We start from the raw sequence: 27,009 nt of genomic DNA on the forward strand, positions 1-27,009 counted from the left end.
CACACAGCATTGCTGACATTTTAGAGACAATCCTGAAACTTCTGGTTTTGTGGTCTTGTTCTGGGCAGTGGTATAGCCCAGGTGATACATTTTTGAGAAAGACTCTTCTTTTGTGACAATGGCAGACCACCAAGACCTAGACCTGGGTCTAAATTGAGAATGTGCCCCAACTAAATCCACCCCACATTCCTGAGATTGTCTGGGATACTTGGCACCATTGAGTCAGTCAAAATTAACCTGTGGTTACTAGCACTTGACTGATAACTGTACTTTTTATATCAATAAGGTCCTTTTTAAAACTGCTATTAAATTACTTGCTCTCTTGTTAATCATTGAAAAATTAATACAGCCCCATCATTCAGATGCTGTCCTCTATACTGACACTTACTCCTAAGGAAATCACTTTTTCAGACCCTCTTAAACTCTGCTTACAAGTTTTCTTATTATAGGAGACATACCTCTCTTTTTCTGATTGGTGAATGCATACCTGCTGATCAGTATTAGTGGCTCCTGACTCCGTTTATACTTCATCTTTTTCTGATTCTCTATAGACCAAGGAGTTGGAACTCTCTATCTGGGACAGTTTAACAAGTGCTTTCCAAAGCAAAACTTACTTTAAAAGTGCTTTCTACCGAACTCTAAATGCTAAGTAGAAAAATTTCTGAATTTTTTTGGTTTTGATTTTAGATACAAAATCTTTATTTCTAGCTGTGTGAATTTATTAAAAATACTCACCTCATGAATAATTTAATAACTTAGAATCACCTTAGATATGTCCCTCTCTGAGCAAAAAGAGAAACGTAAGAGAGTTGAGTTAATGGTTAAGAGATTGGGACGCAGGGAGCTTGGAATAATCCACATGTTGATGTTAACTGAGCTTTTGCAGTTTTCCTGCTCCATTTTATTAAGGTGCAGGTGTGAAAGGAAAGCTCTTTACGAATAATTTTAGACAATGTTTTAAATGATTCATTTGCAGGTTTTTCCAAGAAAAAAAATTATTAAAATTGAGCCAAATAGCAGTAAACTTCCCAGAGGTCTTTTTTTAAAAAATGCTTTCATAAGCTTTTCATCTTTTTCTTAGGCCTTTGAACTGGCCACAGGCGACTATTTATTTGAACCTCATTCGGGGGAGGAGTACACTCGAGATGAAGGTAGGTCCTCTCACCTGAGGTTGTCTGTGCATGGTGGCTGTCATCTGTTAGTACTAAAGAGCCTTAGTCTTCTTAGTGTGCTAAGTATATATAAATCCCAGAAAAGAAATATATTTTATATTAAGTATTAGATATAGTATATATTTTATGATAGGTACTAAAGAATTCTATGTAAAGATTAGAGAAAAGGGCACAGTTACAGTTGGTTGAACCGAAACTTGTATTTGCCAGATTTCTTCTAAAGCATCTAGTTGTCTTCCTGTATATTAGTAAATCAGCAATTAATTCCTAACCCAGTTTGGATCTACGTGTTCATCAATTTGTTGCCTAGTTATGCTTCCAACTTTATCTGGAAGTCAATTTCAACATACATACACTCCTTGAATGCAGAGAATATATCCTCTTTGTCTATATAAATTATACAGCATTTAGTGTTGTTTTTTTTTTTTCCTTTCTGAAAATGAAAGCTATATATTTTTTCTTTTTAAAGGATACTAACATTTAGAATTCCTTTTTAAAAGAAAATACTACAGGTTTATATTTTACAATACCAGTAGGAAAAGCCCAAGCTGTCAGTTGCTCTGAGAGGCTGTGAAACCAGACAACTAAATGTGTGACTACATTTTTAATCATGGTGGCATTCAAGTAACTAGATGATAGCATGAATTTAAGAACTTTATTAAAGGAACGTTTTACCTTCTTTATTACATGATTTTGGCACTTTTGTTTTCAGAATCAGTGGGGATTGCTTTGAGAGAGTACTGCCGCTGGACCCACCCAGGGTGGAAAATAGGTCCTTTACTTTCTGTGCTTTCCTCAGTTCTTTAAGAAAACAGGTTCTGTGCTGTATGGAACTGACAGTGCTATTTTCTCAAACTGGAATGTCAGTAGGCAGTGTTAGTAGAACCTCCTAATAAGTACTGTTTGGAAAATGCTCTGCTAACTAATCTCCATAGCCATATACCTATTTTAATGGGTACAATTTGGGCATAATTTCAGTATATAAGCCCCTTTTAAGAATATACTATAATTACTACCTCTGTACCCACTTGATTTTCCCTATTACCTGCTGCTGCTTTTCTGGGGGCAAGAAAAGAAGTTTGGGGGCATAGACTTAACACTGTTTTAGAAATGCCCTACTAGGGACTTCCCTGGTAGTCCAGTGGTTAAGATTTCATGCTCCCAATGCAGGGGACCCAGGGTCAATCCCTGGTCAAGGTATTAAGATCCCACATGTTGCGCTGCACAGCAAAAAAAGAAAGCCCTACCTTATCTGTTTTGTAAGGGTAATTAATTTTTTTTTTCTTTATTTCCCTAGATTCCCTATAAATAGTCTGTGGTACAAAACTCATATAGTGGCTAGAATTATATTGTATGGGGTATTATGCTATCAAACCTGAAAAGTGAAATGTAAATGAAAGTTTCAAGAGAACCACCTACCCTAGATATTTAGATCATAACTTTTAGAACTCCCTTCTGTTCCAATCAATACTAATAGTCCTGAGATAAAACCTCAGAGTACTAACTACTATTTGACCTATAGGAGCAGAAAAAGTAAACGCTTACCCCTTGCTAGTGTAGGCATAGAGTTAGGAGTCATGGTAGGACTGGGGCCTAAGTAGCGTGTCTTCTGCTATTAGTGACATGCCACAGCCCTGAACCTTAGAATAATACTTAATAATTTTGCCTGTCAGGTATATTAATCCTATTATTAATTGATAAACGAGAGGTAGGTTGCTGCAACTAAAAGTAATGTTACGATTTCAAGGGAAAAATTATTTTTCTCTAAGAAAAATACTAAAAGAACCAGTATTTTACTTGGAAGTTTACAGTAAGACAAATTATAGTCGCATTTATAATTAATTTATACAAAGATACTTATTTGCAGATCCTGCCTAAAATTGGCAAAAATTTCATGTCAGTGAAATACTTGTTACCAGATCATAAATTCAGTCAGACCATCCAAAGGTTATAGTGAGTTCATGAATATAAACTTTTAAATATAATATAAACTGCTTTTAAATGACACCAATGAGTCCTTTACATGAAAAATAGGAAGCACCTGAAACCTTTCCAAATTCCCAGGTATGTGAATGTCCCTAGCATATTATTCCCCTCTGAGATACATTATTAGAAGTTTTCAGTGATTCCTTTTGACCTTGATTCTATAACTGCAGAATTTAAGTAATTTTTAAAACTGTTCTGTGGCTAGGAGCCATCGCCTTTTAAATCTCTTCATATGTTTCCTTCTGGCACCTGCAGGGAAAGCTAGTAGGGCTGTCTGTAGGTGTGGGCGCTGGTTAGTCCAAGCTCACCTCCTGGCAACAGACTGCACGTCTCCCTAGCAGCACTCACAGGCCATAGTCCTGCTGTGACAGTTATAAGGCACTGCGTGACTTAAACACTTTAGAGCCAAATGTAGTCAGGTATAATAGCTGTGCTTTAAATGTTGTTGCTAATTTTTCTTTAAAAATATGATTTATTACAAAAAAACCCTCTGGACAAGACATGATGTGATAGGGGCTTTTATCTGAGCTCTAGCTCTTATTAGCTGTATAGCTCAAGTAGTCCATTCTCCTTGAGGTTTTAGTTTCTCACCTTTAAAATGGGGTATTAATTTTTGGCCTGTTCTACAAGGTGATTGTGAAAACTTAATCATATGTGAGTGCTTTGTCATGAACATTCTTAAATAAAGTGATATTATTTCCCGCAGAGCCCTATTGAACACTGTTATAAATATGTGTTATCAGTATCTATCCTAGAATGTCTGAAGCATATTGGCATACTTTTTACCTTACTTGTAAAACCCACCTGAACCTAGACACATAGACAAAATAGAAATAAAATAGATAAGCCTCCAAACTTTAGAATGGGACTTGCCAACTATAGGTGATCAATCACCTGAAATAATTCTTGGCCTTCCCAGTCTTCCCTGAGTATCCTGGGTTTTATTTGTAGTTACTTTTAAGTAGCTAGTTCTTGAAAAAGCTGTTCATAGGAAAACCTCTGTTACAGCTTGTCCTTGATCCTGTTCTTCTTACCCTTCTATTTTAGACCACATTGCGCACATTATAGAGCTGATAGGCAGAATTCCAAGACGCTTTGCCCTCAGTGGGAAATATTCACAGGACTTCTTCAATCGCAGAGGTAGTATTGTTAACATGAGTTTTCATCTAGGTCCCAGGGATGCAGCTTCAGGAAGCAGAGCATTCACACCAAGATGGTTTTTAGTTACCACTCAAGTCCCACTGGAGTGGTTATCTGATTTGTAATGGTTTTCTGGATTCTCCATTAGATGGATAGAGTCCTCTTCTCATTTAGGACAGAAAGCAAGCTGAAATGCTTTACAAAGAGGTGTGCATGCTACTCTTTCTGCCGGTGTTTAGAACTACATTCGTTATTCCTATTATGTATGTCTTTTTCCCCCCTCTTGAAATGTTTGAAACATACAGATCACATTGCATTGATCATAGAACTTCTGGGGAAGGTGCCTCGCAAGCTCATTGTGGCAGGAAAATATTCCAAGGAATTTTTCACCAAAAAAGGTAAAAGAAGTGTGTTTGTTCCCAGACATTGAGGGGACAAAAGTGTTTGACAATGAAGAGGTAAGTACTGCTGGGTACAGTGTCCTCAACACCTAAAGAAGGATGCTTCTGCCTTGAATGTGGAGCTGTGACTTAGCAGAGACTGGAGCCAGACCATCTGGGTTCAGATTCCAACTGCTGTACTTCTGATGTGGTCTTTGACCCAAACTCAGTCTCCTGATTTCTAAATGGGGATTGCTTCATGTTAAATTAATTAGTAGCTGGCACATAGTTCTTTGATTACTCCTACTATAGCACTTCTGAAAAAGGGGCAGATTTTGCTGAGGCAGTTCTATCAAAAGACAAGTAGAATTAATTAACTTTTATACTTTCAATTTCATAAGTTTATATTATCATTTATTAGTAAGGAAAACAAAGATAAAATTCACCTTAAGTTTTTACCTGGATAATATTATGTTGGCATATTTAAATATGTATTTTTTATGCATTTCAAATACTGAAATGTGAAAACCTGATCTTACAAGGGGCTAGAAAACTGTCTAACCTTTTTTCCTTTTTTGTCATGGTTCCCTTTTTCCTCAAAATCTCTGCACTTGGGCTGAGAAAAATCTCTTTTTGTCAGCACTTGAGAGCAAGCATTTCTTAATGTTTCTATTTGGGGCAAGAAAATGGTGAAGTGCTTCCTGAGGGTTCTTCCTTGTGTGCAAAGTCAGGTTAATGGCATGCATGTACCAAGTAGGTAATCAGGCACTCACTGCCCACAGAAGAGACTTCAAGTAAGTGTTATATAAGAAAAATTTTAAAGCAGCATTAACCTTAACAAGTCACTGATAATTGACTACCTTTAAAAAAAAAATTTTGTTTCGAGGAGGCAAAAGGAGATTGATGTTCCAAAATGGTACCGTGTGATGCAGCTGTATCTGAAAATTTGTTTTTTTAGTTTTGTTGCTTTTATATATGTTGGACGTGGTTTTTAGCTCTTTATTTTTTAATTACTGCCTTATTTTGAAGCAACATTTACTAGATTCTTGAGCCAAAAATAGAGTACAAGCAAACTGTGTAGGTGGTCATAAATTGCCTCTGAATACCATGAGACCATGCTGAGTATATCAGCTTTTAATTTTCAGTTTCGTGAATACCTAGTTCCTGACAGGCCTACCCAACTTGCTCAGGACGAAAAATCCTAGAATGGTGGATCAAAATACTGTTTTAAATTTTTAGGCCTCATGGAAAAATGGAGACACTTCTTTCCAAGGAATGCATTAGATAAGAGAGGTGCTTTATGAATGGAGAAGGATTCGATTCTGGTGGCAGTTTGATTTCTTGATAGACTGCCTGGATTAGTTCCTGGATTTCCACAGAACAGTGTCACTTACCAATGTTGGTCAGTTTCTTTGTACTGTCTTTACCGTAGGTGACCTGAAACACATCACGAAGCTGAAACCCTGGGGCCTTTTTGAGGTTCTAGTGGAGAAGTATGAGTGGCCTCAGGAGGAGGCAGCTGGCTTCACAGATTTCTTACTGCCCATGTTGGAGCTGATCCCCGAGAAGAGGGCCACTGCCGCCGACTGTCTCCGGCACCCTTGGCTCAACTCTTAAGCCCGGTCCAGCACCGCAGCAGAGATCACAGGCTGGCCCTCTACCCCTCCCCTCCAAGCATTTCCCTCTTCCCTTTTCAGGGTGAAGCTCTGCCTTCAAGGGTTTCTAGGGTGTTGTGTCTTTTGTCTAATCCAACATGTTCATTTGGGTTTGCTTACTTGACCCTGTGGAGATCCTCCCACAGCCATTGGGCATCCTAGGTGAATTTGGCCTTGATTGGGCTCTGCCAAAGACTAATGGACTAAAATGTGAAACAGCCTCACACCCTGTACCCTTGTCTTTCCATTAGGACATCCTTTAAATTATAAGCATCCTTTTAAAAAGAGCTGTGAAGATGTATGAGCTCATCCTTTTATTCACTGACTCTGAGAGTCAAACATTCTAGTGCATATCGTGTTGCCAGCATAAGGATGAGAAGGGGAAAGGGTGTCACTTCCGTGTACAGCAGAGACATTAAACTTGCTGTATCCAGGCTGCATCATCTTCCTGGATTGTTTCTGTTGTCCTCTTATCTTCACATTTTTTCTGCGACTTTTAAGCTACTGTGTTTTTAAATGAGCTGTATAAACACCAAACTTAGGTAACATTTATCACTGTTCAAAGCACTGTCAAATTCCTTTCATCCTTTAATAACCCTAAGTCCTCGAATCTTCAGTCTGATTTTTGATGGAAACAAAACTGGAACCATTGACTAGTAATTTCTTCAGAACCACATATGTTCTGCAAACAGTCCTTTCCTGTGTCTTTTCTGTACCCTAATAGCAGAAATACTTTGATTGGCTGTTTATTTTTTTTAATCCCTGGCTGGCACTTTACTCATTGCACTTGAGTTTATTGCCCCATAATTAAAGAATTCAGGATGACTCTGGAAAAGAGAACTAAGTTTCAGAGATTTTCCCATCTGAGAAGAAACTATCCTAGAGTTCTTGGTTTGTTTTTTGTTTGTTTGTTTTTACAAACAGTCCCCAATTTTTATTTAGGGCCTTTGCTTTACCTCGTCCAGAATTCAGCCGTGAAGCAGTTTCCCCTTATGGCTTTGCCCTTCTCATTTTCTCAGAGGCTTCAGGTCTTAAACGAAATCCCAGGATACAAGAATCAAGGGGAGGGGGTGGGATGGCACTTTTTTCATTGTTGTTTATTTTGAGGGTTGTGTTTGTTTATTATTTTTCTTTCTCGATTGGTTTAAGATTAGCCATTCTCTGCTGCTATTTCCTTGTATAATGTAAGTTTTAAATTTTGAGATGATTGAAAATGTACTTGAGGCTTTTTTTTTTTAATGGAAAAAGGCTTTGTGAATCTTATTTTAGAATGAGCCTCTCCTAGACTTGCCCTAGACATTACATATATTCCTCGGGTCATACTGAAAAGCAAAAGAGGGGCAGGATTGGGGTCACAGCTGCTTGTTCTGCACGGACCAAGTGGGCCTCGGGGATTCAGCATTCTCCAGAAGTGGCTACGGGACTGATTTACAGAAAGCCAAGGAGGTGCAACTCGAGGCTCTGCTAACAAAGCAGCGATGAGACTGCTGGGTGGCCAACTCTCTGTACAGAAAATTGGAATCTAGATTCTGTCATTTACCAACAAAGGCAAAGGAAAAAGTGGTGCAATTATGCAATCCGTTTAACTCACAAACATATTACCCTGAATAACTGGCCAGCCATTTCATCGGATCCTTGATGGTAATCCTGAAATCAGACATGTTCCTGTAGAAAGAATTTTAAGTGAGGCTCTCTATGCACCTATCAAGAATAAAGAAAATAGATTGTATCAAACAACGGCAGGGAAAATCCTTCAGCAGTTCTAATCCGCTTTTGGTTTTCAGCGATATATACATCTAAAGCAATACCAGACTAGAACTGAATTCTTTCCTACACTGTAAAATCACAGTTGTGGAATGATAGGAACTCTGGTGATGACATTCAGGTGAACTAAGCAAAACATGCACAAATAGAAGGCCCTGTTTTAACAACTAACATGAAGAGACATGTAATGAGAGAACCTGTAACTTCATTTTGGAAATGTTTTCCCACCAAATAAGGGCTTTCCCCCCATCTCTTAAAGAGCCAGATGAATTCAAAGCCGTAGAAAGAGGCAGCTGTAGAATTTGATCTTCCAAGTATCCCATGTACCTTTATTGAACTTATTGTCAAATTGCCAGGATCTCACTAAAGGATTTCTATTTGCTCTCAGTAAAAAATAAAACCCCAAACACATTTTTATTCTTTCTACTGGGTGCATTGTCTGTTTTCTTTGTAAATGCAGTACAATAAAATTATTTAATAACCTACGTGTTTCCAGAAGAGTTCTGTTTGTTGCCCAAGTTAATCTGACATAGCTTCAGAATGGAGGAACGGATTGGTTGAGTTGCTTTTTGAACTTAAATATACCATGAAACTGTATAACTTCAACACATTATTTTGTGGGGTTTGTAGCTTTGCTTCTATCTTTAAGTTGGAGGTGAAGTGGGATTAACAAAGTACATTTTGGAAAATTCTAAGAAAATTGTTATTCCTATAACTCCACCATTTTTCCTGAATATTTGTGTGTTGTCTTTTTTTTTCTCTCTCTCTAAAGATCACAAAGTGCAAAATACCAAAATTTTGTGAATCTCAAGGCACTGGAATACACCGGCTTTCATATATTTGTCTCATTCACCCCTCAGTATAAATTCTTAGAAATGGATTGGCTAGGGCAGAGAGTAAGCATATTCTAAAGGCATTCAGTAAATGTTGCCTAACTTAAGCAGAAAACAGTTGGGCTGGTTTGTGGTGACCAACAGTGTTTGGATGAGCCTGTTGTAATCCCTCTCATTTTATTCCTAATAGCCAGTTTGATTGCCCCACAGGGGAGTATCTTGTTTTAATTTGCATATTGGATGACTAGTACGGTCAGAAGCTTGTTTCATAGGTTTTATTGGCCCTTTTTTGGTCATTTGCCTACGTTACCCAACTTTTCTTTTGGCATGCTTCCCTGTTTGATGATTTAGTGACATTTTTGCCATTTTTCTGTCACATTTTCCACTTTTTTAATTTGCCTTTCATTTTTGTGATAATGTTTATTCATAAAGCCGTTCTCTAGCCCTGAACTCTATGTAAACTGCTTAATTATTTTGTTCTAATTGAACTATGCTTTAAGGTATACGCAATGTGTTTGTATTGTAGTATTGACCAGAATGTAACCTGTTTGAAAAACAACCAAAAATTAAGTTGGAATTCTTCAAACCAGCATGTTCATCAGACTGACAATTCTAGGCAGTCCCTCTAAGTCTTGTGTTAAGCTATCTCAAAAGAACCATCAAACTGAGTTGCAGTTACAACCCTTAGTATCCACAGGGCAACCATTAAGCTGTTCCAGAGGTGAAATTCAAAAACTACTTAGATGATATGTATTTATCCTTTTAAGTCATTGCACAAATATTAACCCACACCACCTCCTTATGATATCAGAAACATCTCAGTTAAAAAACCATAAAGCTTGAGATCATGTGTTTAGAAGCTTTAACTAAGCAAGTTTACATTAGGACCTACTTCTGTTACTGACTGAGTTTTCCATACATAGATTATCTGGTTTTATATCCTACCAAGTTCACTCTTTTATCATAATCTCTTTTGTCCTTAATTCACATCTGGTTATTGCCCATTTTAATACTCTAACAGTAATAAGCCTTGCTCTCCATTTGGCAGAACTGGACCATGTTATGAAAGTATCAGCTGCCTGCGATTTGAGCTATGTTCTTAGAAGTTGTGCCCTTAAGACATTTCATTGGTTGCTTTGGATTTATTAAATACAGAGAAAAGTATGGTCTGTGTTGGCAATTAGAGGACCTTACTATAAATCCTTGAGGTTGGATAGCAAAAGTAGGAGGAATTTGAGGGTTAGGGCCTGTCATCTTCAGCAATTTATTACAAAACAGACATATCCATCAGCATGTAAGGGTACTAGAATCTAATCTTTGTTGTAGTAAGGCATTCTGGTAAATGCCCATTTCAGCAGAAAATAATATTTAATAACTATGAGACAACTTTTTAAAGGACCCCAATGATTCTTACCTGGTATTCAAGCACTTACACAATTCCTTCACCTTTAACGTGGGCTGGACTTTGTGACTGTTCAAAAGTAACAGGATGTCACTTTGGTTACAAAGGGGCCATGGCTTCTGTCTATGCACTCTATGAACCCTTGCTGTGGGGAAGCAAGCTGCCAGGTGTATAAGCCTTTGGAGAGGCCCTCAGCTAGCGAGGAACTTAGGCCCTTGGCCCAACTACCTGTAAAAGCTGAGTCCTACACCCCTGAGCTTGGAAGCAGACCCAACACCTTAGTTGCAACACTGAGAAACCTTGATGCAAAGTCACCTGGCTAATCCTTGCCAATTCTTAACCTGAAGGAGGGCTTCCCTAATAGCTCAGTTGGTAAAGAATCCACCTGCACTGTAGGAGACCCCAGTTTGATTGCTGGGTCTGGAAGATCCCCTGGAGAAGGGATAGGTTACCCACTTTAGTATTCTTGGGCTTGCCTGGTGACTCAACTGGTAAAGAATCCACCTGCAATTTGGGTAGACCTGGGTTCGATCCCTGGGTTGGGAAGATCCCCTGGAGAAGAGAAAGGCTACTGACATGGAGAATTGCAGAGTCAGACACAACAGCAACTTTCACTTTCAACCTGTAGAAACTGAAATGTTTTAAGCCACTGAGTCCTGGGGTAATTTGTTATGCAGCAACAGGTAGCTAATACAGAGATGTAAGATAATGAAAGCATTTAGGAAGGACATCCTTCTGGTTCACGTTTCAGATGTAAATCGTAAGGCCTTCCTCTGTTGACCTGCTCAGTGCTAGTCACTGTTCAAGCTTGGGCATCACAACCATTCCTGTGTCCCAGCCAAAGGCAGAGGAAGGAGCATAGTAAGCTTGGTTAGAGGAGTACTGATTTTATTGATTTTTCTGTATACTTTCAAAGATGAAATCTGAATTTAAAGGTCAAACCACTTGAGAAAGGCTGATGATGCAGTTACTGTCAACGAAAATCATCACTTTATTGGAGAGGTTGAATTCTGAGTTTTGAAGATAAAGCAAAAGATGAAATGCTGACTCATGTGACTCAGATTTGCAGATCTTCTCCAGGTTGGTAAACATCCACTCCTTCTTTGGTGAAACTGTTCTTGAGGGCAAGATGAAGGCTATTGGCAGATGTACCTGAAGCCCCCAGAAGCTTCTCTGGACCTTCATAGTTGCCATTCTAGTGAGAAATCTTTTAAAGACAAGGAGGCCTTAGAAATTTTTCTTTTGCCTTTTATAAAAAGTTACAAGAAATAACAAAGCTAGCTAAAAACGTCACTAAAGTGCAGAATTGGCCAAATTCTGTTACTCGTGGGTGGTCCAGTGGTTAAGATTGCTTTCACTGCTGTGGGCCAGGGTTTGATCCCTGGTTGGGGAACTAAGGTCCCACAGGCTGTGTGGCCAAAAAAAAAAAAAAAGCTTGCATAAAGTAGATGTCTGACAATGAAATAATTTTATCAGCACAAGAAAACATGAATGTGATCACTCATAAGTCCCATCCCAATGGTTCCCATCATCAACAACTGGGATGATGCTGAGATACTCATGCTTAGCCTATCTGAGCTAGAGGAGACACTGCATTGACTGGGCAGGTGTCCGAGTACATTGGTTAAAAAGCACGCCCTGCAGCCCAGAATAAGCCTGTTTTCCATGTCACTGCTGGTTGATCAAGATCCATTACAGTTTTGTTCAGCATTTACCCACTTTCTACCTATGAAAGAACAGCACCCATACGTTACTGAGGAAATGTACCAAGGTCAGAAAAAGAACACTTGTTCTTCCTGGATCACTCACTGCAGGTAATCAGCAAAACCCTGTTTTAACATACCATCCTGAGAACAGGGAACAGCCTAAAGAGCCTGTCTTTGTCTTGGCATCTGCTACGATGAGGTATTACCTAAATTGAGTTCCCCTCAGGAAACTGGTAAGATTCACCAATTAACGTACCAAACCTAAAGTTTGTTTTTTTTTTTTTAACAAGAGATGGTCATCTCTACTGTAACAAATTACTTGGCTACTAATAACTTTCTGAAACTGTTAGCCCATTCTGTTTGGGTCAGTGTGGGCACTGAAGAAGTAAGATTATTGGTTCCCAAAGGGAAAAGTCAATTTAGTCTTGAAAGTTTTTACATCCTAAAGTCACCCAGTCTTTATGAGACTTCCTGATGGATTCAGGTTCTGGTAACCCCTCTAGTCGTTTCCTCTGTGCATCAATTAAAAAAAAAAAAAAAAAACTGAGGAAAAAAGCAAAGGACTCCCTAAACCTCAACCTAAAACAACCCAGCATGGTTACAGCCACCTCTCTTTAATTGCCCTCTGAGAGCTGGATGGCAATTTCTGGGTGCTTTCAAACAAGCATCCTCAGTGAATTAGACTGTCGGGGACTCACCCTAGACACAGTCATTTCGCTGTCATTTTACAGAGAGGCCTCGAGATGGTAAAGCGAGTTGCTGGGGTAAAGGGATAGGAAGAGAGGGTGGGTTCCTAGTCAGGAGAGTTAAACCATTACTCTGAACGTCTTGGATGTGGTCACTGCATTTCTGCCTCACTGGAGTTTCCCGAATATAGTAAGAGGTCTTATTTCGAAACTGTCAGTTGCTAATCCTATAATGAAAGGCTTCAGGACTTCAGGCCTAGACTAGCAGACTCTGGGAAGCATGGAACAAGTTTTCTGAAGAATTTGATTTGCTCATTTTTCCATTTTCAGGGAAATAGATGACCTGTCATATTAAAAAAAAAGCAAGACTATAGAATTTGACATTGTTAAGCAAATAAAAATGCCCAATACTCACATTTTAATTCAGTTCTACACCAGACATGCGGACTTCCTCATTAATATATAATATCAGTGTCCCTCAAGTAAAAATTCATAAATGTCTTAAGATGTAAAAAAATATATAGGGCAAGAAAAAAGACAGCTAGTTGAGCTTTGATTCAGTAATGCTACCCCAGAATTTATCAACAGAAGCAAAAAGTTTTCCGTGATAGCAGTGCTAAATGGCTAACTAAGGTCTGGTTTAGCAATAAAATGGTACAACAGTGCTGTGGCGTTTGGGGCTTTAAAAAAATTTAATAAGGAACATTGCAAAGACATGAGACTGTTTATACTCTAACAGTTTGCTACTCAAAGTGTAACCCCTAACTGGTAGCTTATCACTGGGGGGCTGGTTAGAAACACAGTGCTTGGATTTCTGAACTTCAGCTAAATTAGTCTCAATTTTAACAAGATTCCTGAGGTAATTTATGCATATTAAAATTTGTTGTTCAGTTGCTCAGTCATGTCTGACTCTTTGAGACCCCATGGACTGCAAGCATGTTAGGCTTCCCCATCCTTCACCATCTGCTAGAGCTTGCTCAAACTCATGTCCATTGAGTCAGTGATGCCATCCGACCATCTCATCCTCTGTCATCCCCTTCTCCTCCCGCCTTCAGTCTTTCCCAGCATCAGGTCTTTTCCAGTGAGTCAGCTCTTCGCATCACGTGGACAAAGTATTGGAGCTTCAACTTCAGCCTCAGTCCTTTCAATGAAAGATATTCAGGGTTGATTTCCTTTAGGATTGACTGATTTTATTTCCTTGCAGTCCAAGGGACTCTCAAGAGTCTTCTCCAACACCACAGTTCAAAAGCATCAATTCTTCAGCACTCAGCCTCCTTTATGGTCCAACTCTCACATCCATATATGACCACTGGAAAAACCATAGCTTTGACTACATGGACCTTTGTTGGCAAAGCAATGTCTGCTTTTTAATAGTCTGTCTAGGTTTATCGTAGCTCTCCTTCCAAAGAGCAAGGCTCTTAATTTCGTGGCTGCAGCCACCGTCTGCGGTGATTCTGGAGCCCAAGAAAATAGACCCTCTCACTGTTTCCATAGCTTCTCCATCTATTTCCCATGAAGTGATGGGACCAGATGCCATGATCTCAGTTTTTTGAATATTGAGCTTTAAGCCAGCTTTTTCACTCTCCTCTTTCACCTTTAGTTCCTCTTCACTTTCTGCCATAAGGGTGGTGTCATCTGCATATCTGAGGTTATTGATGTTTCTCCTGGCAGTCTTGATTCCAGCTTGTGCTTCATCCAGACCAGCACTTCCTATGATGTACTCTGTGTATAAGTTTAAAAAGTAGGGTGACAATATACAACTTTGACATGCTCCTTTCCCAATTTTGAACTAGTCTGTTGTTCATTGTACAGTACTAACTGTTGCTTCTTGACCTGAATATAGGTTCCTCAGGGGGCAGGTAAGGTGGTCTGGTATTCCCATCTCTTTAAGACGTTTCCACAGTTTGTTTTCCACAGTCAAAGGATTTAGCATAGTCAAAGAAGCAGAAGTGGATGTTTTTCTGGAATTCTCTTGATTTTTCTGTGATCCAACGGATGTTGGCAATTTGATCTCTGGTTCCTCTGCCTTTTCTAAATCCAGCTTGAACATCTGGAAGTTCACAGTTCACATACTGTTGAAACCAAGCTTGGAGAATTTTGAGCATTACTTTGCTAGCATGTGAAATGAGTGCAATTGTGTAGTAGTTTGAACATTCTTTGGCATTGCCCTTCCTTGGGATTGAAATGAAAATTGACATTTTCCAGTCTTGTGGCCACTGCTGAGTTTTCCAAATTTGCTGGCATATTGAGTGCAACACTTTCACAGCTTCATCTTTTAGGATTTGAAATAGCTCAGCTGGAATTCCGTCACCTCCACTAGCTTTGTTCATAGTGATGCTTCCTAAGGCCCACTGGACTTCACATTCCAGGATGCCTGTCTCTAGGTGAGTGATCACACCATCATGGTTACCTGGGTCATGAAGATCTTTTTTGGTATAGTTCTTGTGTATTTTTGTATAGATCTTGTGTATTCTTGCCACCTCTTCTTAATATCTTCTGCTTCTGTTAGGTCCATACCATTTCTGTCCTTTATCGAGCCCATCTTTGCTTGAAGTGTTCCCTTGGTATCTCTAATTTTCTTGAAGAGATCTCTAGTCTTTCCCATTGTGTTGTTTTCCTCTATTTCTTTGCATTGTTCACTGAGGATGGCTTTCTTATCTCTCCTTGCTATTCTCTGGAACTCTGGATTGAGATGGATATATCTTTCCTTTTCTCCTTTACCTGTCACTTCTCTTCTTTTCTCAGCTATTTGTAAGGCCTCCTCAGACAGCCATTTTGCCTTTTTGCATTTCTTTTTCTTGAGGATGGTCTTGACTATGTTGACTATGAGGGCTACTCCATTTCTTCTAAGGGATTTTTGCCCACAGGAGTAGATATAATGCTTATCTGAATTAAATTCGCCCATTCCAGTCCATTTTAGTTCACTGATTCCTAAAATGTCGATGTTCACTCTTGCCATCTCCTGTTTGACCGCTTCCAATTTACCTTGATTCAGGGACCTAACATTCCAGGTTCCTATGCAATATTCTTTACAGCATCAGACTTTACTTTCACCACCAGAGACATCCACAACGGGGCATTGTTTCCCTTTTGGCTCAGCCTCTTCATTCCTTCTGGAGCTATTTCTCTGCTCTTCTCCAGTAGCATATTGGGCACTACCAACCTGGGGAGTTCATCTTTCAGTGTCATATCTTTTCGCCTTTTTATACCGTTCGTGGGGTTCTCAAGGCAAGAAGACTGAAGTGGTTTGCCATTCCCTTCTTCAGTGGACCATGTTTTGTCAGAACTCTCCACCATGACCCATCTGTCTTGGGTCACCCTACACGTAATGGCTCATGGTTTCATTGAGTTAGATGAGGCTGTGATCCATGTGATCAGTCTGGTTAGTTTCCTGTGATTGTGGTCTTCATTCTTTCCACCCTTGAGGGATGACTACAGGCTCGTGGAAACTTTCTGATGCAGGGGACTGGCTGCGGGGAAAACTGGGTCTTGCCCTGATGGGCAATGCCATGCTCAGTAAGTCTTTAATCCAATTTTCTGCTGATGGCTGTGTTCCCTCCCTATAGTTTGGCCTGAGGTCAAACTATAGTAGGGATAATGGCAGTAATGGTGACCTCCTTCAAAAGGACTTATGTCAGCATACCACGGCTCCCAGGACTGTTGTATTCAGTGCCCCGACCCTGCAGCAGGCGACTGTCGACTCACGCCTCTGCCGGAGACTCCCGGACACTCACAGGGAAGTCTGGCTCACTCTCTTGGAGGGTCACTGCTCCTTTTTCCTGGGTCCTGATGCACACAAGGTTCTGTTGTGTCCTCCAAGAGTCGGTTTCCTCAGTCCTGGGGAAGTTCTATCATCAAATCCCACTGGTCTTCAAAGTCAGATTCCCTGGAGGTTCTCCTTTTGCTTGATCCCCAGGTTTGGAAATCTGTTGTGGACCCTAGAACTTATGCAACAGTGCAAGAACTTCTCTGGTATAATTGTGCTCCAGTTTGTGGGTCGTCTGCGGCAGCTCTATTGTGGGGCTAACGACAACCTCCTCCAAGAGGACTTCTGCCACACACCACGCCTCCCAGGTCTGCTGCAGCCAGAGCCCCTGTCCCTGTGGCAGGTTACATCATCTAATAAGTTTGTCGGGGGAGGGCAGTACTGATTTACTGTTTTTCAAAAAAGCATGTTTATGTGGTCAAGGATTGGAAGGTTCTTAGAAAAAATTAAAATAGTTAAACTGGAGATATCTCTCCTATCCACACACACTGCCTGAGCAGTTCTGAGTCCTCAGTAAGTGACAGCTGTCAGGGATATGATGCCACTCTGGGCTGCTCCTTCCCTTCCTTCCTCTCTCCCTCCTTCCTTCCCCTCCCCTTTCTTTCTTTTTAAAAGGTCTTCCTTCATGTTCTTGTTAATTCACATCTTAGAAACCTAAAAGACAATTAGGGAATTAACATGTTATGTTTCCTTTTCAACCAGATATTAAAATTGATTAAGTCGTGTTTTGCTTTTTGCTTCAGCTATCAGGAAGCAGGGAACTAAATTTAATACCTAGTACACTAATTCTATTAGCCCAGATTTCTGTAATATTTGTTTTCCTTTCTATGTCTTTTATTTTATGTTTCATTAGGTTTTCCACTATGTCTCTTATAAATCTTCTGAAAATAAGGGTCCAAATTACAATAATGACTTCTTAAAACAGTCTGTTCTTGTTGGCAAGGCTCCACAAAAAGAAGAGTTTATGAAACCACCTGCCTGTTTTAAGTTATTTCTTCTCTCCCTGTGTTTTTCCCACTTCTCAAGACACAAGTAAAACTAGAGGATTCCCGTTTGCCCCTTAGCCCATGCCCCCTCTTACCCCACACTCCACACTCATCCCCCTGCTCCTCTCTCCCTAGGTCCTACAGCACAGCCTCATGAGTCATTCTGCGAGGCTACAGCTCTTCCAAAAGCACACAGACCACCCTCCAATGGAATTACTCACCAGCGCTCCAGCTGCTTCAGACTTCCTCTGCAATGAAAGAGAGGACAAACAGGATGTGTTTACAATCAAGCCTTGTTTCCAGGCTAATTGCCTGCACACTATTCCCTCTTTTATCCTCTATCAAGAAAGCTTACACTTTTTGTTCATAATGTTTATCAGCTTGTGCTTCCATATTGCATGATCCTCTCCCTTAATAGACTTGAGGTCCAAATGTAGACTTCCTCCCTCGCTGGACCTCTGGGCCAGAAGGTGTCGGGGGAGATGGCGGGGCAGATGGATGATATAACGAGTGGAGGCACTAGAAAGACAGAACGTGGAGAGCACTAACATTTAGCCATCACCTACAATATGCGGGTATTGCTGGTGCTTTATATACACTATCTAATCCTCAGCACAATTTTTTTTTAAGATCTATTTTATTTTTGGCCGTGTTGTGTCCTAGCTGCACATGGGCTTTCTCCAGTTGTGGCGAGTGGGGGCTACTCGTCCCTATAGGATGCGGGCTTCTCACAGAGGTGGTTTCAGAGCATGCGCTGTAGGTGCACCGGCTTCAGTAGTTGCGGCTGTCGGGCCTTCGAGTGTGGGCTCAGTAACCGTGGCGCATGGGCTTAGTTAGTTAGTTGCTCCACAGCATGTGGGATCTTCCTGGATCAGGGATAGAACCAGTGTCCTTAGCATTGGCAGGTGGATTCTTAACCACTAGGCCACAAGGGAAGCCCTTTTATTTTTTTTATTGAGATATGATTTACTAACATAAAATTTACTCGTTTAAAGTGTACAAGATGGTGGGTGTTAGCGTATTCACTACATTATGCAACTATCACTGCTGATTCTAGAAATTTTCATCACCCCCCCAAAAAACCCTGTGACTTTTAGTATATAACTTCCAATTCCCCTCCCTTCCCAGCCCCAGGGAATTACTAAAATTTACTTTCTGTCTCTTTGGATTTGCCTATTCTGAACATTTTATATAAATCGGATCATACAATATCTAGTCTTTTTTTAATCTGGCTTCTTCCCTTGTGGCTCAGACGGTAAAGCATCTGCCTACAATGCAGGAGACCCAGGTTCGATCCCTGGGTCGGGAAGTTCCCCTGGAGAAGGAAATGGCAACCCACTCCAATATTCTTGTCTGGAAAATCCCGTGGACAGAGGAGCCCGGTAGGCTACAGTCCGTGGGGTCACAAAGAGTCGGACACGACTGAGCAACTTCACTTCTTCTTCACTTCACTTCTCACGCTTAACGATGTTTTCTTCCACATTGTAGCAATGACCAGTACTTCATTTCTTTTCGTGGCTGAAGAATAACTCAGTGTATGGATATACACATTTTGTCATTCGGTCATCAGTAGGTACATGAATCTTACAACTACTAGGAACATTTGCACACAAGTTTTTGTGGGCACATATGTTTTCAATTTCCTTGCATATATGCCTAGGAGTGGAATTGCTGGGTCACATGGTAACTGTTTAATCATTTGAAGAGCTGTCACTCTGCTTTCCACAGCAACTGCACAATTTTACATTTTCTCTAGCAGTGTGTGAGGATTCCAGTTTCTTCACATGCTCATCAATACTCGATATTATTCACCTTTTCTGTTACAGACATCCTAATGGGTATAAAATGATATCTCGTTGTTTTGACTTGCATTTTCCTAATGGTTAAGGATGTTAACTAATTTTTCATATGCTTTTTAGCCATTTGTATATCTTATTTGATGAAAAGTCTATTCAAATCCTTTGCCTATTTAAAAAATTGGGTTATTTTTATTGTTATTGTTGAGTTACAAGAGTTTTTAATACATTCTGGATACTAGAATTATGATTATGACTTACAAATATTTTCTCTCTACCCATGGGTTGCCTTGTCACTTTCATTATGATATCCTTTGAAGCACAGAGTTTTCATTTTGAGGAAATCTAGTTTATTTTTTTTTTCCTTTTGGTACTTGTGCATTAGATGTCAAATATAAGAAATCATTGCCTAACCCAAGGTCTTCTCTAGGAATTTTATAATTTTATATTTTACATTTAGGTCTTTGATCCATTTTGAGTTAATTTCTGTATATGATGTGTGGTAGGTGGCCCAACTTTATTCTTTTGCATATAAATATCTGGTTATCCCAGCACCATTTATTGAGAAGAGTATTCTTTCCCCCATTAAATGGTCTTGGCACCCTTGTTGAAAATCAATCAGTCGTAGATGCCTGATTTTATTTCTAGACTCTATTTCATTCCATTGTCTATCCTATGCCAGCGCCACACTGACGTGATCATTGTAACTTTCTAGTGAATTTTGAAACCAGGACATGTGTGGCCTCCAACTTTGTTTTTCTTTAAGATTATTTTGGCTATTCCGGGTCTCTTGCATTTCCAAATGACAAGCAGATCCTAAAATCAAGCCAGCTGGGATTTTGATAAAAATTGCATTAAGTCTATAGACCAGTTTGTGGAGTATTGCCATCTCAACAACATTAAGTCCTCTGATCCATGAACATGGATATTTCCATTTATTTAGGCCTTTAGACATGTTTTTTTAAGTTTCACATACAAGTTTTACTTTTTCATTAAATTTATTCCTAAGTATTCTTTTTGTTGCTATCATAAATGAAATTTTTTAAATGTCTTTTTCAGATTGTTCATTGTTAATGTATCCAAATACAGTATATTTTTGTATATTATTCTTATATTCTGCAACCTTGCTGAAGTTGTATATTAGCTTTAATAGTTTTTTAGTGGATTATTTAGGATTTTTGATATACAAAATCATGTCATCTACTAACAGAGATGGTTTTACTTCCTCTCCAAACTAGATTTATTTTATTTCATTTTCTTGTCCAGTTTCCCTGGCTATAATCTCTAGTACGATCTTCAGTAGAAGAGCAGACAGCCTTATCTTGTTCTTGAGTACAATCTTGTAAAGTAGGTATTTTTTACAAATGAGAAAAACCCTGCCTCCTACCCCCTAATGAGGGGAAATGAAGCTCAGATCAGAAAACGGATATATGGAGAATCCCGAGGTGACTCTAATCCGAGGGAGCTAGGCTCCCATCACCTGGAGTCCAGGAGCCGTCACATCTGCGCCCTCACCTGCCTTTCCTCCTTCCAGAGCAACTCATCTCTCTGCTCCCCGTTGCTCCTCTCTCCACCAGCAGACTCCTCTGTTATTGCAAGACCCAGCCTCAGTACTGCCTTCCACGGTAAGGCCACACCTAGCTCCCCAGGCTGGACCAGGGCTCTCTCCTCTGGAGACCCTGAGAATGCAGGGGGACGAGAGATATTCTATCACAGACAGCCTCTGCCACGTAGGTCTGTCCATGCCTCACCACACCCAGCCTACAACCCTCCACTGACCCCTGGCTCTGGGACAAGAGCTGTGTTTGATTGGTCTTGGTGTCCCCACCCTTGGCCTGGGGACACACCTCAGGCAACTGGCAGAGAGGAAGCCTCAGCTCCCTGGGGTGGAGAGAATTACCTTTTCCATCAGCCTTATAGTCATCAGGGAGCAGCTTGTCCTGGCGGTAGCCCAGCACAAAGGCCAAGAAGGAGAGGATGAGAGCGTCTCCAATGCTGAGAATGGCAAGCATGAAGGCCCAGCGGATGGTGCAGTGACCCAGCGTGTATTTGCCTGTCTGCTCCCCACACATGCGCCGTACCTCACTTGAGTCCCAGCCGTCTGGGTAGACCAGGCAGCCGATCATCAGGCCTGTGGCTGAGGGGGAAGGGGAGGTGCAGATGGCATCAGGCTGGGGAAGCTTGGTCTGCTCCCTCCCACCTTGCACTGCTGTTACCTTGCCACCTCCCTTCTTGTGTTAACAGCCTTGAGAGGCACAAAAGGCAAGCTGCTGCCACCCTTGGAGAACAAAGAGGAGAAAACAGGCTCCAAGAGCTCAAGCCATCTGCCCCTGGGAGCCACTGGTCAGGGGTGAAGTTCAGCAGATCAAACAAAAAGCACAACAAAGTATAAAGATCAATATACCAGATCCCACCTTCCCACCTAGATGAACGCCTCCTTTGTTTTTTCCTAGGAGGAGCTGATTTATTAATACAGACTTCTCTTACAGATCACAAAATACTTTATATACCATTTTTCTGTCAATCCTTACAACAGTTCTGTGAAGTAGGCCATGTGTTAATATCCCATTTTACAGACTAGAAAACTGAGGTCCCAGAGAAACCAAGTGAGTTACCCAGTCCTTTAGTGATGGCAGAGCCAAGATCTGCACCCGCAACTCCTGACTTTCTTGGCTTCAAAGTTAATTCACCCAGACTCCCAGACAAACATCTCTCCAAAGAGCTGAATGTATTTAGCGGTGACATTTCAGACTCAGCGACAAACAGGAAGATACTTAGGGTGGTTACTCTAGGGGTTACCCTCCCTGAACCCTTTGGTAAAACCTGTGGCCTCCCCTACTTGGTGTGTGATGAGTCCTCTGGTGCCTGGCGTGGACTCCTTCTCCTATAGCACCTCCCTATAGTGGTTTCAGAAGAGAGCCCAGGGTATCTGACTTGGAAACAGGTTCCTTCTGTGGTGCCACAGTGCTGTATGAGCACCGTACCCATCCGCCTAGTAGGGGGAGCCACCCCACTGTGGGGTCTCAGGGCTCTAAGCAGAGGCCAGCGTGGTATTCTCAAGCAAGCTTCCTTACCACTTCTGACTTCCAGTCTCTTGCTGGAAAAATAAGAATAATAATACCTGACTCAGAGCAGGGTTATGAGGATTAAATGTGATTCAGTGTTTACTGCAGTGTCTGGTCACGACTGAGCGACTTCACTTTTGCTTTTCACTTTCATGCACTGGAGAAGGAAATGGCAACCCACTCCAGTGTTCTTGCCTGGAGAATTCCAGGGACGGGGGAGCCTGGTGGGCTGCCGTCTATGGGGTCGCACAGAGTCGGACACGACTGACGCGACTTAGCAGCAGCAGCAGCAGTGTCTGGTATATGGTAAGTGGCCACTTAATGTTAGTTGTTGCTACTATTATTGTCACTAAAGTCAGATGGAAGCACCCTCAATGGATGTCTCTCATTAGAGCTGTTCACAAATATTCAAGGTACATAACAGGATTATACTTCCTTGCCTCCCTCCCTTGAAGTTGTGTGCATGCGTGCGTGCATTCTCAGTTGCTCGGTCCAACTCTTTGTGACCCCATGGAGTATAGCCTACCAGGCTCCTCCGTCCATGGAATTTTCCAGGCAAGGATACTGGTGCAGGTTGCCATTTCCTGCTCCAGAGGATCTTCCTGACCCAGGAATCAAACTCATGTTTCCTGCATCTCCTGCATTGGTAAGCAGATTCTTAACTACTGAGCAACCTAGGAAGTCCTCCTTGAAGTGAGGCTAGGTCATAAAGATTCCTTAAGCCAATAAGTGAGCAGAGATGCTGTGTGCTTTTCCAGGCCAGAGCATTTAACTGCTGTTGGAGACTTTCCAGAGCTCTCTTTCTCTTTGCAATGACGACAGCCAGATGACAGCTGATGCTCCGTCAGACTGGGCTCTGGAAGAGAACAGTGAGAGCCAAACCCTTCACTGATCCTTAACGAGTGTGTACCGTGATCAAGAAATAAACCCTTGTCCTAACCCACGAAGATCTGGGAATTGTTACTGTGGCATCGTCCCATCCATCCCTGACTGAAAAAGCTGTTTTGGGTTTTCACATTCACCGAGCACCTCCCACATGTCAGGCCTTGTGCAGGATGCATTATAACATCCCATTCCTGCAAGAGCCCTGTATTTCTGCCATCTTCGACAGATGAAGTCACCAGAACTCAGAGAGATGTGTACCGTGCTCTAGTTGTGTTTTTAGGAGCTGGGATCACCCTCGGCCTACACCTGGCATCCAGAAGCTCAATTAACTTTAAGCGGCAGCTCCTCACTGCCCCACTCATCAGTCCCCTTTCCGTTCTCCTGCGCCCTTCTCTGGTCCTTAATCTTGTCAAGATTAAGCTAACTGGTTTAGGGCTCCTCTAATGGAGGAAGCTCTCAGTGACTGGCTATAGGACACACCTCCTCCTCATCCCTCCCTTTGCCGCCCCCTCCTTTCCCCAGCACCAAAGAATGGAACACAACATCACCTTTGTTCTCCCCCAACATAAATGTTTCATGGGATGGCACCCGGCCACCTCTGCTATCAGTGTCTTCAGCTCCATGACCCAGACAAGGATCTGACTCAAATAGCCTGGTGATCCCTCCCCAACCCAGGCCCTCCCAGCACTGCTCGTTCAGCAAATGGCACCTGTTGCAGGAGGTTGGGGGAGTGGGACAATGCAGAGAATGAGAGAGGGAGGGTGGTGTTTCCAGCATCCCATTGCTCTGGGGGACCAGCTGGCAAGCATGCCAGGGTCCATTCTCCTCCTCTTTGTCACAAAACTGCTAAATCTTCATTCTCCCTTCTCTCTCCCCACTGCCCACTCAAGCCCACCAAGACTTGGCTCATCTCTGCCCCTGCCTCTTCCTCACCATTTAGATAGACTACAGAGAAAGGAAGATGGCAAGGGGATTGGGAAGGCAGCTGTGGAACCAGGTCAGTAGCCTGAGTACAAGATTCAGAGTTTGAAGGTTCTGTCTCTCACGACTTGTGTACTAAAATGCAAGTTACCCGCTAGGAGCCTCATCTAGCGGAGGAAAACCCACCTCACTGGGTCATGATGAGGCTCCTCATCTAGTTCTTGGGACTCACTGCCATAATTCTCCCATTTCCTTCGTTGCCAGGTGATCTATTACACAGTCTTGGCCAAGTCTTGTCTTCTCTCATCCCCAGATCCCTCATTTATAGTTGGGGGGAGGATGCTCTAGCTCTCTAGAGCCCCCTCCAACTCTGACTGTCCTAAGTTTATGTGTTTGGTGGTCTGGGATTCAGTTCCCTGTTCCATTCCCCTGCTAAGGATAACACTGCTTCTCATTCTAACCAATGATGTCAAGATGATTTCACTCTAGTCTGCAGTCCCCAACAAGGCTCCTGGACATCTCCCTCATACGGACAGTCTGTGCGTGGTGCTTGGAGTGCGGAGGGACCAAGGGCTGCAGGACAAGGTCTTAGGTAGGCATCCCTTCCTGGGCTCTAGGGGACAGCAGGACCAGCTGACCCCCAGGACCCAGATGCCCATCTGTAGCCAGAAGCAGGAAAAGAGGGGCAGAGAAGGCCTTGCATCTCAGCACCACAAGTAGCCACCCATCCCACATAATTCTAAAAGACCCTACTTCCCTCCCCCACCACAAAATATCACCTCCACTCACTGCCTCAAGTGCTCACACTTGCTGTATCAAGGATGGAATCCTGGAATTAGGAAACAAAGACTTTCACTCTACCATGAGTGATTTGCTCCTGGGCAAGTCACTTTCCCTCTCTGGACCTCAGTTCCTGATCTATAAGATGAGAGAGTTGAACCATTTGATCTTTAAAGTCGTTTTGGTCTCGGCCATCCTGAGACTTGTTACTCTTCAGAAGCATCTGAAGAGTACACAGTATGGCTGGGCTATACAGGACAACAGCTGAGTTGGAGACTCAGCAACTCCAGGGAAGGAGGGATGCTGCACCTGCTCCTGTGGCCTTGGGGCGGGGCGAGGGGCTCCCTGCCCTCCCACCATCCCTGCTCACCCGCAGCCAGCTGCATCCACGCACAGATCTTGTAGACAGTGGCCGTGTTGCAGACGAAGAACAGGCTGAAGCAGATGATGGAGCCAATGACGAGGAACATGGCCAAGGCCACAAAGAACATGGCAGTCTTGAAGGCTCTAGAAGGGATAGAGGAGAAGTCCAGCGGGCCACCCTTGCAGATAAGCTCAGAAGACAGCACGTTGCCCACGCAGTAGGAGAAAAGGCCAAAGTAGCCCGCCTGGGGCGTGTTGACGCTGTCACCGATCCAGTAGGGCTGGATGAAGAGCGCCATGACCAGCACGGAGAAGCAGATGGTGAGCGTGCCCCACATCACGCCCACGGCCCTCGAGTTACGCACGTAGTTGGTGTGGTAGATCTTGGCTGCCTCCTGGGCAGGCAGCAACTTTACCATCGTGAGGGCGCTGGGTCCTGGGGTGGGGACTTGGGGGCTGGAAGTGGCTTTGCGAACGGATAGAGGCCCAGAAGTGGGTCACCCCCTTAGCTGGGTGTGGGGAGGAGGCTGAGGTCAGGGAGGATGACCTTGGCTTCTCCTAGGGAAGCTTGTCCAGGGGCTGTGTCTGCTCTGCTCGAGCCGGCCTGCCTCGGGTCTCCTGCCTCCCCTCAAACCCGCCGGGGTCCCGGTCCTGCAGGTGCCGCCCTGCCCCACCCCCGTCCAGCCGAGAGCCCCAGGGAGCTCCGCCCCCTTCGCTTGTCCCGGCTCCGCCCCGCTCCCTCCACCGCGCGCGCAGCTTTCAGCACCGTGGCCAGCGCCTTTGGCCCCGCGGCAGAGGAGAGGGCAGAGCGGCCGCCCCACCCACTCCACAAGCCCGCGCCTGGGAATCAAGGCCCCTCTTCACCCTCCGGAGCAGGGCTGGCAAGGACCGAAAGGGCGGGGCGGTGGTTGTCACCTTCCTCTCGCTCGGTGTCCTGCCGCCAAACCACTTCTGGAGCGCAGTCCCCAGCTCAGCCCATCCTTCCCTGATTCCCTGTATGTCCTCCTGGAACTTCCAATCCCTCTGAGGCCAGCAAAGTCTTCCGGGTCACTGGTTTCTCCTCCCTATATCATTCAGGGGACAATTACTAAGAGCCTTCTGCGTACTGAGCCCTGTGTTGGAGGCAAGAACCATATACTAAAAAGAACGGGGACCCTGCTCTCAAGGACAGTGAGGTATTTACATATATGTAAATATATATTTGAAATGCAGACTGATAGTGTGATAATAGAACCGACTACACAAAGAACGGTCCTTATGAGCCTTCTCAGACTTTAACATATGCTTTTTGTTCAATACAATGTCTTTCACTTCTTGTGTATGTTTTTGTTGCATATTTCTTTTTTTATTTACTTTTATAAGCATAGTTGATTTACAATGTTGTGTTAATTTCTGCTGTCACTCAAGGTACATATGTACATTCTTTTTTATAGTCTTTTCCATTATGGTTTATCCCAGGAGGTATATAGATATAGATATGTATATGTGTGTATATATATTTATATATATATATTTTTTTTAAATTGACTTATTTGGCTGTACCAGGACTTAGTTGAGACACGTGGGATCTTTTCAGTGTGGCACACAGAATCTTTAGTTGCATCATTCAAACTCTTTGTTTTGGCATGTGGGAGCAGGGATCCAACCCAGGCCCCCTGCATTCAGAGAATGGAGTCTTAGCCACTGGACCACCAGGGAAGTCCCTATCCCAGGATATTGAATA

The 27,009-nt window shown here is 42.5% G+C and overlaps 2 protein-coding genes and 1 non-coding gene across 3 annotated transcripts in view; 2 read left to right on the forward strand and 1 right to left on the reverse strand.

Annotated features, from left to right (window-relative positions):
• SRPK1 (SRSF protein kinase 1) overlaps positions 1 to 8,582 on the forward strand; it is a 68,544-nt gene extending 59,962 nt beyond the window's left edge. Inside the window, 3 exon segments of the mRNA XM_005696261.3 lie at positions 1,082 to 1,151; positions 4,604 to 4,696; positions 6,111 to 8,582. Of these exon segments, the coding sequence (XP_005696318.3) occupies positions 1,082 to 1,151; positions 4,604 to 4,696; positions 6,111 to 6,295 (348 nt within the window). The 3' untranslated portion in view covers positions 6,296 to 8,582.
• On the reverse strand, positions 11,063 to 25,929 carry LHFPL5 (lipoma HMGIC fusion partner-like 5). The gene is made up of 4 exons (XM_013973773.2): positions 25,294 to 25,929; positions 21,173 to 21,409; positions 17,698 to 17,724; positions 11,063 to 11,539 (listed from the first exon to the last, which is right to left on the reverse strand). Exons 1-3 carry the CDS (start codon positions 25,703 to 25,705, stop codon positions 17,714 to 17,716), a joined length of 660 nt encoding a protein of 219 aa, XP_013829227.1. The 5' UTR covers positions 25,706 to 25,929; the 3' UTR covers positions 11,063 to 11,539; positions 17,698 to 17,713.
• TRNAC-ACA lies at positions 18,714 to 18,785 on the forward strand. Its single transcript has one exon. It is a non-coding gene; the product is annotated as a tRNA-Cys (tRNA).

The sequence above is a fragment of the Capra hircus genome, chromosome 23 (genome assembly GCF_001704415.2).
Source record: "Capra hircus breed San Clemente chromosome 23, ASM170441v1, whole genome shotgun sequence".
In the NCBI taxonomy this organism is placed as follows: Eukaryota; Metazoa; Chordata; class Mammalia; order Artiodactyla; family Bovidae; genus Capra; species Capra hircus.